General features: G+C 37.5%; 1 protein-coding gene across 2 annotated transcripts in view; it reads left to right on the top strand.

Annotated features, from left to right (window-relative positions):
* LOC103154085 (sodium/calcium exchanger 1-like) overlaps window positions 1-7338 on the top strand; it is a 103094-nt gene extending 95756 nt beyond the window's left edge. For both annotated transcript variants that reach the window (XM_016662424.1, XM_016662425.1), the window contains one exon: window positions 2699-7338. In XM_016662424.1, coding sequence (XP_016517910.1) covers window positions 2699-3078 — 380 coding nt within the window. In that variant the 3' untranslated portion in view covers window positions 3079-7338. The remainder of the gene's footprint in view (window positions 1-2698) is intronic.
* The last annotated feature ends 6443 nt before the right edge of the window (window positions 7339-13781 follow it).

The following is a 13781-nucleotide window of genomic DNA, read 5'->3' as shown; positions in this document are numbered from 1 at the left end:
TTGGACCAGAACGTGGTTGGAGAGCGTTATTGTGCTCATTTGTAACCATTTGAGTTGTTCGGTACCGGAGCACCAGCACTTTAAAACTGGACCGTTTAGTTCTTATTGGAAAAAAGATAAATAAATAAGAGAATAAGAGATTCCTGGTGCTGGGAATTCTGAATTGATTCAGAAATTGATTTTAATCTGCTCAGTTTTTTTTTGCAAATTTATATTTTGAATTATTCTTTAATATTTTTCTAATTAAGAAAAAGCAACTAAGCTAATGTAATAGTGGTAATTTAAGCTGCTGAATTTTAAGCATAAGCCTAATTATACCACATTTTAACTATAAACTGATTACATTTGGAGCATTGTAGAATAGATTTAAATATTGTTGTCAATTACATAATTTGTATAGTTTAAACAGAAAAAAAAATTGTTTCTAAATCGAATCATGACCCTAAAAATCAGAATCAAATTACTACAAAAAAAGATTTGTATTTCTATTTAAATTACTTTTGTGATCAAAGTAATAATTATTGATTCTTCTGACAATTAATTGAGTAGTCAGATAAAATAAATGTGCATTCTGCAGATTTTTCAATCGACTACTTGGTAAAAATAAAAACAGAAAAGTGGAATTTGGGAGAAAATAAAACAGACTTTTGGAAGTAATAAAATGGATAAAGTTAAACTAAATTACCTTTCAAGAGATAAAAACGTTGCATATCAATATGTAAACTAAGCGTTTAAACGGATGCCCACATTAGTTCATAATTCACTTTGTGAAAATAATTTATTTATCCAGGACGAGATTTAATGACATGATAATTTGGTGTTGCTGGAGTTCAGTTCGTATTTCAAACAGAAAAATTAATTACGACACCATTACTATGTTGATTCATCGTCTACCAAACGCAGCAGCAGCTTTCACTGAGATAAATGATTTTTAATGTGCGAGAGCCTGGAAGCCATCATTATCCGACTGAGGTGAGCGATTCCTCTTCTTCGATAAGGTCTGAGCGAACTCCGTCTGTTTTGGGGCCGCTTTCGCTCTGCAGTTTAAACCTCTCCCACCCGAGCGTCAAAGCACACAGAGATTTCACCAAAAGGATTACAATTCACTCACTCTGGAGGGTGGTTTTCATGTTGGGATATGAATTTCAATTAATCTCAGTGACATTTAAATGAGAAGCGAGACTCATGGCAGCATCCAGACTCTAAATGGGAATAAGCCGATGCGGTCCTGCAGTGACTGGCAGCCGTTTCCCTGGTGCTTCCTGACAGCCGGGCTGCAGGCTCTCAGCTTTTGACACAATTTCAATCCGATGGAAAAGCTTTCTCCTAGCCACCTACACCCCTTTCAAAGAATGTGTTACTTTGTTTTTGCACAGGATGGCATCGGAATACAAATATGGATTGCAGTAAAGATTACTCGGCACATTTTAACCAAAGAACCAGAAACCCAAAAGTGATTCATTGGTAATTTGGGACACTTGAGACAAGAGCTGAGTCAAAGATTATTCATGCCAAGTTTAAAGTACCCCGTTAGATTTGACTAACAACCAGAAGTAAGAAGTCCAGACAGAGTTTGATCTGAATCTGATGGAGAATATCAGATTAGGGTGATCCAACAGAGTCCAAACAGTGAGTGAAGGAAGACACATCGGACAGCAGTACAGCAGACTCTGATGGCAGCAGTGGTTTGGGTTTGCTTGATACCAAGTGGTTGACGTCGGCTCAGTATTTGTGGTTAGTTATTGCAAAATAAAAGCACCTGATTTCAATAAACTTGATCCAGGGTTGGTAATTCTGTCTTATGGATCTTCAAACCATTCACTCTGGAGTGATACCATTTCAATCATAGGACGCCATTTTAAACGTATCCATCAATGGATGCATCATATGTACCAAGTTATGTAAAATATGACTTTCTAGATGTTTAAATCGATGTTTTCTGACGATATAAAATCCAATTTGCAGATGAAAACCAAGTACTCATCAATAAGAGTATAGTTTTGGCTGCAAGATCAACCCTCAGGATCAAATTATGTTTTCTGATTGGAGAGCTACTTCATGTAATTACAACTCTTTGACAAATCTCTTTTTCTCCTTCAGCTCTAATGGGCTCACTTGTTAAATTAATAGTCCGAAACATGCGGAGACATTTATGGTTATGCAAATGTAATCCTACAAAAACTGCAGGGTCACTGCATCACTCTGCTGTTTGAGTGGTTGCACAACATACAGTCCTCAAAGCACCCCTCACTCTTTGTCCTAAACAAACTGCTCAGGAGTCAACATAGTTGAGTTTATTGAGATTTATTTTTAGCATAAACTCACCTCAACTTAGTTCGCACCTCAACTTAGTTCGCATTCAATAGATCTACTGGTTGGAACCTTGGTGCTCTACATACTTTTTTTTTTACCTTCATAAATGTTTTTATGAAGGCAACAATAATGTATTTAACTTACTTGAAAATGGTTTCAGAACAACAATATTATCGTTTATCGCAATAATTTCTGGGACAATTTATCGTCTAGTAAAATTTGTAATCGTGGCAGGCCGAATCCTGACACTGAACGTTTGGTCTATACTGGTGGTTTAATTTATATTTTTCCATTCTTGTTTGCATTTTACATCTTCAAATAATTTTCTATAGACCACCGACTTAAGTATCGATTTTTTTTTATTTTTTTTTTGCTGTTTTCTCAGATACTTTTGCCAGTAAGGTTGCAGCCATCCAGGACCAGTACGCCGACGCCTCCATCGGCAACGTGACTGGCTCCAACGCCGTCAACGTCTTCCTGGGTATCGGTGTGGCGTGGACCATTGCCGCCATCGCCTGGCGCTCTAAGGGCAAGCCTTTCAGGGTGGACCCAGGAAACCTGGCCTTCTCCGTCACCCTCTTCACCATCCTGGCCGTGGTGTGCGTGTTGACGCTTCTCTACCGCCGGCGACCCACGGTGGCCGGAGGCGAGCTGGGCGGGCCGCGGACTTGCAAGTTGATAACGTCGCTGCTGTTCGTCTCTCTGTGGCTAATTTACATCCTGCTGGCTTCGATGGAGGCCTACTGCCATATACAAGTGTTTTAGAAAGAGACCTGACTGGTGCGGAGGAGGTGGGAAACCTTAAGACTTTATCTGAAAATGGATTTCATGTCACTCAATTATGTTTTTTCCCTAAATAGAATGAGTGTTCACCCTCGTGAGAACCAACAGCTCCCCCAACAATGTTGAGACTAATTATTTTTGTCTTTGAAAGAAGCTCTTTGAACCATAAAGGCCCTCCAGTGTATCAAGGAAAACCTTGAAACAGTGTTATCATCAGAGGACTGCTGTTGTTTCACTATGAAGCCAAACCAGCTGCAGAGAAGATAATCAGCTGAGCTTTGAAGAAAGAAGCAGAGCTGAGAGGAAGGACGAAGGTCAGCGATACAGCTACAAAAGTCAACAACAAAACCAGAGAGAAGAGCGCGTCGTGCAGTAGCCGAATGAAAAATGGTGGAGAAGGTGGTCGGAGATAAACTGAGCTGCAGGAAACCTCGACAGCCTTTCCTCTGTCATTACACCTCCATGGAAAATGAATACCCACTGAAATTATTTTTACATTTTCTCACATTACAAGCTCAAACTTTAACACTTTTTATTTTGATTATATGTGATACACCCACTCAAAATTAAGTTTTATATAGAAGTTAAATCACACTAGTACTCCAGTCACTGATTGAGTAAGTTCTGACGTATTTATTTATTTACAGGGTATTCGAGTAAATGGGGTAATGTGCATAGCATGCTTTTCAGATTTTAGTGTGCAACAGATTTGAAATCCATGTATTCTTCTAGTTCATCTTTTCTATTATTTTGTAAGATCCCACTGAAGTTTACAGTTGTAGTGCGACAAAATGTAAAAAAGTTCAGGAGGCATGAATACGTTTGAAAGGCTCTGTGCTACAGAGGAACGGTGGATCATCACCCTTGATTTCTAACTTTTATCGCCTTTTTCCTCTCAATACACTCAAAATGATGGGGCCCTCAGGAGAACCTGCACAAAAACCTGCCGGCGAGACGATAAATTAACACTCTTCTTCCTCTTATTTAAGGATACACTGTGCAAAAATAGTCTCATTATACAAACCCTCCTGTCCTGATCGTCCCCCTGCCTGCCTTATGTTCCCCATCCTCGCCTTACGTGTCCAAAAAGAAAACTCGACGTTGTGACAAGTCGCCACCATCAAACCCTCTTTTTAAACTCTTCCCATGTCCCCTTTTCCTCATCCCAAAACACATTTTCTACTCTTTTCAATGGCGTCACGTGTTGATGTTGTTATCGTGGAATTGTAAAAACAACAACAACAACAAATATACAAAAACAGAACAAGAGAAGAAAGATGTCAAGAAACGCAGAGTGGAATAAAAGCCGAGCTGATGAGGATGTAAAAAAGTACTGAGCGCTACACATTGTTACATAAAATGTTTACACTTTGAAAAACAACAAATCGAACTATAGCCAATAGGGGACTTCCGTACACCAGAAGGACCAATCAGAATGAAGGATCGTACAGACTGTGATCGTGACGACAACTGTGAAGGAAACGGTGTAGAAAAATCCAAACTACGACCATAACCAGTGTTTCTATTTGTACATGATATTATCAGAAACCTGTATTGATGTGTGTGGGACATGACTGGTATTTCATTTATGTGAAGCCTCCATCTTTGTGGGAACAAGTTTGAGAGAGTTAAAGGGAAAAATACAAGGCAGCTGAAGAATCACGTGTCTGTTCTGCATATCGGGGCGTTTCTTTGTACCAAACTATAACAAATTGTCACAAATCACTAACACACCCTTTTTAAACTGTGCAGATTTACTTTTTAAACTCTCCAATGTGCCGGCAGCTGTGGTGAGTACAACACTACAATTAAATGTGCTAAGTGATCTGCTGTGTTTTTATGGGTGAATCTGTTTGTTTTGCTTTTGTGAAATTGTTTTAAGCCACATTTCATGTCAAATTAACTGTTCTGACATCCACGTCTGTCTGGAAAAGAAGTGTTGAAGCGCAGATTTTAGATCGTCTCTTGCCCAGAAGCGTGTCTGGAACCAGACAGATGGGACGGCATACGGTCGGTCGACGCGGATTATTAATAAATTCATTCCCTTTGTTAAACCAAGTTACGGAAAGAAAAAAAAACGCAGAAACCAAGCCACTTTCCTCCCAACTGAGGACCATGCTGCCTGCAGACTTCAAGGAAATAAACTTTGAACCCAACTAAAACAGGTTTGCAACGCTGATGAGAACCAGCAAAACTTTGAAAAGACCAGCAAGAACAATGTTCAGCAAGCATAACTGCATGTATAACAACCCATTTCCTTTAATTTAACCATTTTTTTGGCAGTAATGAAGGCAGAAACATCAAATTATTCCTAAGTTAAAGGTTGGAATAGAGTAAGAGCACCAAGAGGTTGTAAGAGAAGTTAGGCATCAGCAGTGAAAAATTCTCTCTCATTTGGCTCAGACACGGAGAAAAATGTTACTGTTACAGTTAATTGTCTGTAAAACAAATCATTTTCTTACCAGATAAGATATATACCTCCGACAACCAGTGAAATACTCCATAAAATCCAACATTTGTTTTGTTGGACAGTCTTTATCATCTTCTTTCAGAAACTATATTTTGAGCTGATCAGGAAAACAAAAAAATATTGTTTTTGTCTCAGAAACAGCAGGTACAATTTTAGTTGTCAGGAATGTTATTGCTTTCTAGAAACATCGATGGTATCCTTCACTTCCAGTAAATCCCAGTTCAATCCCAGGTGGACTGGGGAGAATATTTTTAGCAGAGTGAAAGAACAAAAGAAAAAAGACAAGATGTCCGAGCGTGATCAGTGTAAAGATTTTGCCCCCAGCAGTTACATTCAGGGTTTGTAGCCAACATCAGGGTGTCCAACGTGTGCCGTAGGGACCTTTTGCCGTCCCAGGATTAAATTTGTAAACTGAAGATAAAGTCAAATTTTCCCCTTCTTAATTCCTAATTAAGTAAAAGTTATTATTGACATATTAAAACTATCCTACAATGGAAAACATTTGGTGAAAGTATTCACTTTTAATAACAACCACTCTCTTTAATTTGATAATTGACAAGAACACATCTGTCCAGTAACGTTTATATATGTTTGAGATTTTAGGTTTTAGAAATGGGTATTTTTGGCCATCAGAGTACTTCTGACACCACTGGCCTCCACAGTCTAATTCCTGTTTATTTCTTTATCATGTCTTTAGTCCGCCATTTTTAAGTAAAGAGGCTGCTAGGGACCCCCACACCACCAGGGGGCCCCCAAGAGCACAACGCTAGCATGATAATGTATGTACATTGAAAATAACATTGAATTATACAAACTAAATACTATTACACATGGAAAACGATTTCTATATTATTTTTACCATTGTTACAGAAATGATAGATTAATCTCTTCCTGCTGTTGCCATGATTGGGAAAATATAAGATATGAAACTTGTTTAGTGTGTTATTTTCAAAGAGTTAAAATGATATGGCACACTTAAATACCACTCTGGATTTCAAAATCTCACTATTTCGTTTTAGTTCGTTACTCCTGTAAGGTTAAAATCAATAGCCATAATAACACCGGCACGGCGTAAACTAGTTACAAATGATGCTAATGCTAGTAGGTATGTTACACAGAGTAGCTGAGGAAGAATATAATCATGTGGTGTTGACCAGCTTCAAATAAAAACCTGTTTAGGGCCCCAGAAAGGCTTTGGCCGGCCCGGTCCTCAGTCTTGTTTGTAGCACTGCTTGTTAGCTTGTTTGTGTTTTTAAAACATGACTTGCTGATTGGCTGCTAGGCCATCAGTCTGGCCAGACGCTTTTTCTCAATGACTTAAGCTTCTGTAACCGGTTAAAGAAAGAGCAGGCAGCAGGATAATAATGCTGCTGACGCCACGGGGTAAACAAGCAGGCTGAATTAGAGAGCCTGGCTGTTTAAAGGTTGGTAATCGTCGCTGGAGGACAGCTGCATGTTGGAAAGTGAAGAAATGTAACAATATTTCTGTCCTCCTGCCTGTTGCTTAGCTACCAGCTAAACCGAGTCTACGGGACTCTAGCTCCGTGTCGTCGTTCTCTTTCATTATCCGTGTTTTCTGTTCCTCTATCGAACATTACCGTGTCATTTCTCATTCAGTTATTCTCTCCGTGAAGCATACGTGTGTGTTAGGGGTTTTTTTGTCTGTGAGAGCTGGTGTTGTAATCTCCTTACCAGGACTTGCCCTGTGTCTTTGGCAAACATCCCAAACACGAGATTAATGAATGCGAATACCAGCCTGACCCACAGGGGGGGAGGAGGTTATAAATTGGATTATCTGTGTATATGTGTGTGAGTACCTGCCAAGTAATATTAGATTTGTAATAAATCTGGCTGTCATTCAAAACTGAGAGTAGATCTTAAAGTGTTGCTTTTTATTTTACGCTGAGGTCGCCGTCTCTTCGTTCGCCGCCGTCGTGTTTACGTACGTTCATAAAACGCTGAAATTTGTTTAAAAAACTGAAACAATCAGAGAAACATTTCTCAAAATTGAAGAAACGTTTCATTAATATGGTTCAAAGTTTTCTGGCACTTTGATGAGATGCCAGAAAAAGTGCCGGTTTAACAGGAGTGCTCAACTATAAAGGGTATTGAGAAAAGCAATGGGAGCCCCTCCATGTCCACAGGTTGCTGCACACTGCCAGTCAGGCGGCTTAAAGAAGGCTACAACACTCTCCCTTTACTTTGAAAACAGAAAAATTCTGCAGTTTGGAAGTATCTTGTATAGCAAAAAAAAAAACAAATCAGTCTTTTTCTGGAGACTGAAGGAGCTTTAACCATCACTCTTGTTAAATTAGCGACATTTAAATTAGCACCATTTTTAAAACTATCAGTTAAACAGCCAGTGGGAGGCTGTGGTTCACTGGACTCAAAGCTTTAGAAATGTCCCTCGTAACCCTGGTTGATGACTCAAATTATTTCATTTCACATCTGCTCATGAATTGTTTTGGTTCTTGACATCTTTTGACCTACTTCATGTTATGAGGTTTTGAAATATTTTAGACATTTCAGACCTGGGTTTGGCCAGAATAAATCATAGTGAATTTATGATTTGACACGGACTGAAATTACTTTTGAACACAATACTGGCTGTATATTCTGGGGGATGTTTTACATTTACTCCAGTTGTCTCATTCAAATGTTGTTCTAAAAACAACTACTAATTGTAGTAAAGTTTTTTATTTTTCTATTTTTGGCCAAGACTACCAGCAAAAAGAACAAAAATGACAGAAAATAGATATAAATATAGTTATACATTTGACTTTTATTTTTTGTGTAAATACTGAACCATTGTATTTTTTCAAACTATTATACCATGACAATTTTATATCAGCCTAAATCTAACTAGTTGGGTCTATACGACTGTCCGCGGTGGCCACAACTTTTTAAATATATAACTTTTGTTTTGGAAATGACTTGTCTGAGTCTAAGTTACAGCTTGTGTCATTTCGAATAAGAGTATCACTCAATGCACTCTAAAAACAGTGATGGCACCACTTCGTCTGTCTGATAACACTTAGGCTGAACCCTTTGCCTTTTAACATGGCTCGGTTCTACAAAACAGTGAATATTAGAAGGAAATGTTATTCATTTACAATAAGTTTAAGCCAAGACTGTTTGTAGAAAGAAACGATGGCTCTCTACTTGTCCAGTGTACATATTTTGTAATACTTTGTTTATTTTCTAGAAGGAAGAAAGGAAGTTATCCAAAGGAGTATCGTCTTTAAGTATTCCTTGCCGGTTTCTATGCATAAAGCGGCCATGTTGGATTTGGAAACCAGAATGGTTGACTTCTGGGGGGAATATAGTCAGTTTCTAACTGGGAAATCTACATTCTGGCCTCTCACCTTATTTGCAGGCCTGAATGCCTAATGAGCTCTGTGTTTGTGTGTCATGAGAGGAACGTGTTAAATCAGGTTGGAGGTGAGAAGATTGTACTGCAGAAAGTTAATATGGAAAAACCCGGATGGTTAACGAAGGAAGCTGCTGTTACAATTGAATTGCCTTTTTCTAGAGTTTGCATATTTCCATAAAAAAATTATTTCTGGAATATTAAGAATCCAGAAGTGACCAAGCAAAGCAACATTACATTCTTAATTATACACAAAGATATAACTTTGTTTTTAAATTGGGAAATTTACCTCACCATTTTTTTAGATTTTTCTTTTTTTGCTACATCTGTTTAAATACTTATTACTCTGAATTTTGTTATTAGATTGGTTGTTTACCATAACAACACCTAAAAGTACCACCTCTTGATGACGAACGCTGGAGTGACGTATGTTTAAAAGATTAATTTTACAGAGATATTGGTTTGACATCTATTTATTCTTTGTTGTATTAGACACCTTTTCTATATTTATTTGTTTAGTAACCATTAGTTTTCCTTTGTCATATTTCTTGATCATTAAAATTCTATTTAAGGCAACTCAAGTGATTTCATATTTGAATATTTTATATCTAAAAGTTGTACAAGTGAACAAATTCAAATAATTACTGTAATTTCTATGGTTTGAGATTTCCATCTTTAAAAAAGCATCAACATTTTTATATTTTATTGGATTATTTTCTCCTTTAGCCACTCCTCCTTTCCAAGTATTTATATTTTTGTCACTTTATACTCATGCAGACATGTTTGTCACAAAGTGCTTTATCAGTTTTTGGTATTTCAAGTTTTATTTTTCTTGCTCATTTTAGGATCAAATTGTTTTGTTAAATTTGTTTTTGTTTTGTGTCGTTTCTGATCGTTTTGTAAGAGAAAAGCCTCTCGGAGAGAAAAACACCAACTCAGCTTAGTAAAATAATATAATAAATGTGCTTTTATCCTTTTGTTTTGGGTGTGTATGAGTGTGGATGTGTGGGTTCATTCATATTTCTCCCTCCCTGGGTGTGTCGATGCATGAATCACGCTCATTCTGACTACAGTGTTGATGTTGGAGATGTTGTAGTAAAGAGTAAAGTATTTTTAAATGCTGAAAATGACAAGATATGAACAATGATATAGATGTTTACAAAGACCAAACTTTTCTTTCTTTTTTTTTCTTAAAAGTGAAATAAATTATATGTTAAAAGCATGTCTGGGTCTTTTCCTTTGGTGGAAATAACATCTGGAATAATTCAGTCAACTCATGCCACAATTTTATCCCAACATAACTGTATTTTATATCAACATTAACCAGTTGACATTTTGATAAATTACAAATAGGTACTTGCAAAGATGCTTAGATGTAATATTTAATGAAAAAATATTTACCAGAGGTGTTACATACAGAGCCAGATTAGTAATCCTAGGGGCCCCGGGCCCCTCTCACAACCAAACACCCACTCAAAAGGAAGTTAAAAAGTGTTTACACTCCTTACATTTTTCTGTAAATTGTGTTGTACACGCAATGTGCTGTACAAATACATTTGTTTTGGCTAAAGTTATTGACACCCAACAAACAAACAGGGGTTTCCAGACAGATTTAACACACACAAGTTTGTATTTCTACCCAAATTAAGACTTTTTATTGACTTACATTCATTTTAGTAACTGCATTCATGCCTCACAAGAGGGTCCGCCGTATTAGAACCGGGCTTCGGACCCTGGAAGGCTCATCACTCTTCAAAAGATTAGTAAATGGGATAGAAATGGGCCTAAGTTGAAAGGGTAAAAAATTAAAATACAACAATTAAGGCTCACCTTAATTGTTTGAAGCTAATGCTAGCTTCCAAACAAGCTAGCATGTCAAATCACACACCTGGTGGTCAAAAGCTGATGACTGCTAATTTCCATTATATGTACTGCCATCTCACTCACAAATCGCATAATGCAATTAATTAAATCATCCCAAACCTCGCGATTATGACAATAAAAATCATCCAATTTGATGAAATAAGATAACCAGAACACAAAAACCCAGTTACTGATTTAAAACTAACTCTAAGCTTCCCAACATAATGATTCAATATTCAAAGCAGCATATCAAATAAACAAAATNCTGCATCCTCTGCTGGAGGAGAACGGGACGCAGCGTAAACACCACAGACCTGAGGGAAACATGAAGGAAGACAGGAGGGGAGGAAGACAGGAGCAGGCTGGAATGAAATTGTTAAGAATGGATTTAAAGTGTATGAGAAGAAAGAAACGTTGAACAGAACGAGCGATGGAGTTGGTGCTGGAACAAATTCATCCAGTGGGATGAAGCAGACAAAGCGACTCGCTACGCTGATAGCCTCGTCTCTCAGGGGCCCCGAGTTTCTGCCTTCATGCCTAAACGCTTTTGACACTTCTTAGTCGGTTAATTGGCTTTGTAGTTGTACAAACAATTTCTTATTAGTATTCAGCCAAACAAGCTGGCTGCTTATTGCAGAGAGAGACAGGAAACAAAGGAGGCTTTTATCACTCGACATGAAATGAAACGTAAAGGCTGTGATTTTATCTGTCATCTCAGTCTGACAGGAAGCTTTAGCAAAGGCTGGGTGCTGTCGGCTGAAAGAAAACAAACCAATAATGGAAAAGTATAACAAGACTTTCAAAATTGTTAGATATTTCATTTTTTGTCTCAGGTTTACCCGCCATCCGCATAAATGTCTTTAATTTATGGCTTTTTAATACATCAATTTGTTAAACGGGACATGTACAAAATTCAGATTTTGCACAGTTTTTTATACTTCCATTTGGGTTTCTACTGCCTTTAGAATCAGCCAAAATGCTTAAAAAGAACACCCAGCTGATATTTGGCAGTACGCTCATGTTTTATGGTGTCTGGAAAACAAGCCATTTCAAAAACCTCCAGACTGTAGTGTCACAAATCAGCAGGCACTGTGCCGTTACCTAGCAACCCCAGCAAACCCCAGCTCGTTACCTAGCAACCCAAGAATTCCAGCACATTTTATCAGCTGGTTTTACCGCTGTATGTGCTGTACAATGGCTGCTGGAAAAGGAAAGTGTTTTGTTGTTGACTTACCATTCAGAAACCAAAAGTAATGTGGTCTAAAGCTATTTAACAAGCTGAATTAAGGTTTGTTAGCTGGTGAAATCAAATGAAAGGACAATTAAGGGTTTGATGCACAGAAAGAAAAACAGAAATAATTTAAAGGAAATATTTAATTTAAAATAACCAATATTTCTAAATAGGTCCACAAAAAGGATTTAATTTTTAATACAAAATGAAAAGGATTAAAATAAATTTAATGTCAATTTAAAGTTTTAGAAAAGTTGTTTGCAACTTTTTCTGAAAATGAGAGTTTCAAAATAAACAAATTCTATTATTTAATTTGATCAAAAAGGCATAAAATTGCATCTATGTAGTAAAAGTCCGAGGAATTGTCATACAATATAAGAGAAGGTAATGTGAGGTCATCNTTTTTATCATTTTCAGTTGTGGAGAAAGTCCTCTTTTCCTCACAGTTTCTGAAAAACCAAAACCCGTTGGGTATAATTTCCTCCCGGATGCTTTCTTCCTCTATGAGGCCTTACCGCTGCTGCTCTACGTGGCGCCATTATCTCGTTCTGTTTGCTAACCGGCGTCATCGCTAGCTTCGCTACAGTTAGCCACCGTTAGCTCAGGGTGAACATAGCTGGTAGAGAGCGATGTTTACAAGCTAACGTTAGCCAGTAGCTCGACTTTATTGCAGCTCCGCTGGACTTCCGGTTGCTGCCGCTGTCCATTTTTTGCCAACATTACCTCGATCTATTTTCCCACAGTTCCACCTAACTGAACATGGATAAGGTCCAATCCATTACAGCTTGTTTTTAGAATAATTGATCTCGGACCAGAAGCTTGGAAACCATGTCCACCAACAGTTATCATTGGCCAAACTACTTAATGTCAAATCAACAAACTGACATGTAAACTAAAACAATCATGAGATTTTTTTTTTTACTACTTTACGTTGATTGGACAATTATGAAAACTGAAAGGAAAACTCCATGTGGACTCGTTTTTTAGTGGTAAAAATATATTCGGCCATATAAAGGGCTTCTCTCAAATCTCTGTCTGTGTTTAGCAAATAGAAAAATAATTTTAGTAAGAGACCTAAAGCAGGAAAAGCTTTATATTTAATTTAAGCATTGAGGAAATAAAATAATTGTCTCTTTGTTGATTTTATGTAAATATTTGGTGGTAAGAAGAATTAGCAAATCTGAGATTAGATCAGACTCCAATTTCTGGCCTGCAACCTGACAAAAAAGTGTTAAACATCATCAGTAATTATCAACTAAGCATCCAGTACAGAGTTTCATATTCTACCTGAGAAACAGAATATTTGTGCTGCACGCTGCAGGGAAAGGTTGCTGAAAGTTTGCAAACTCATGCATGCAAACATTGAAAGACATCTGGGACCAAACCAGTGAAATCGCCATGCTGCACTGCTGACCAATAAACACCTCAACCGTGATTTACGGATCTGCTCTCAGGCATTTTGGGACAGATTTTCTCGACATAAAACGAAGCAGAAGTTGGCTTCCGAAAACGGGAAATGGCTAAAATTCCACCTATGGTAATCTTTCACTATTCTTGAATATCTTTATTCTATGAACTTGTTTTCTTTGCATTACTTGAGGTCTGAAAGCACTGCATCCTTTTCATTATTTTGTCCATTTCTCATTTTCTACAAATAAAAACTAAATTTTTGCTTGGAATTTTGGAGACACACTGTCAGTAGTTCATAGAATAAAGATATTCAAGAATAGTGAAAGATTACCATAGGTGGA

Source organism: Poecilia formosa, unplaced genomic scaffold, assembly GCF_000485575.1.
Source record: "Poecilia formosa unplaced genomic scaffold, Poecilia_formosa-5.1.2 Scaffold373, whole genome shotgun sequence".
Lineage (NCBI taxonomy): Eukaryota > Metazoa > Chordata > Actinopteri > Cyprinodontiformes > Poeciliidae > Poecilia > Poecilia formosa.
This window is presented reverse-complemented; position numbering and strand designations above follow the sequence as displayed.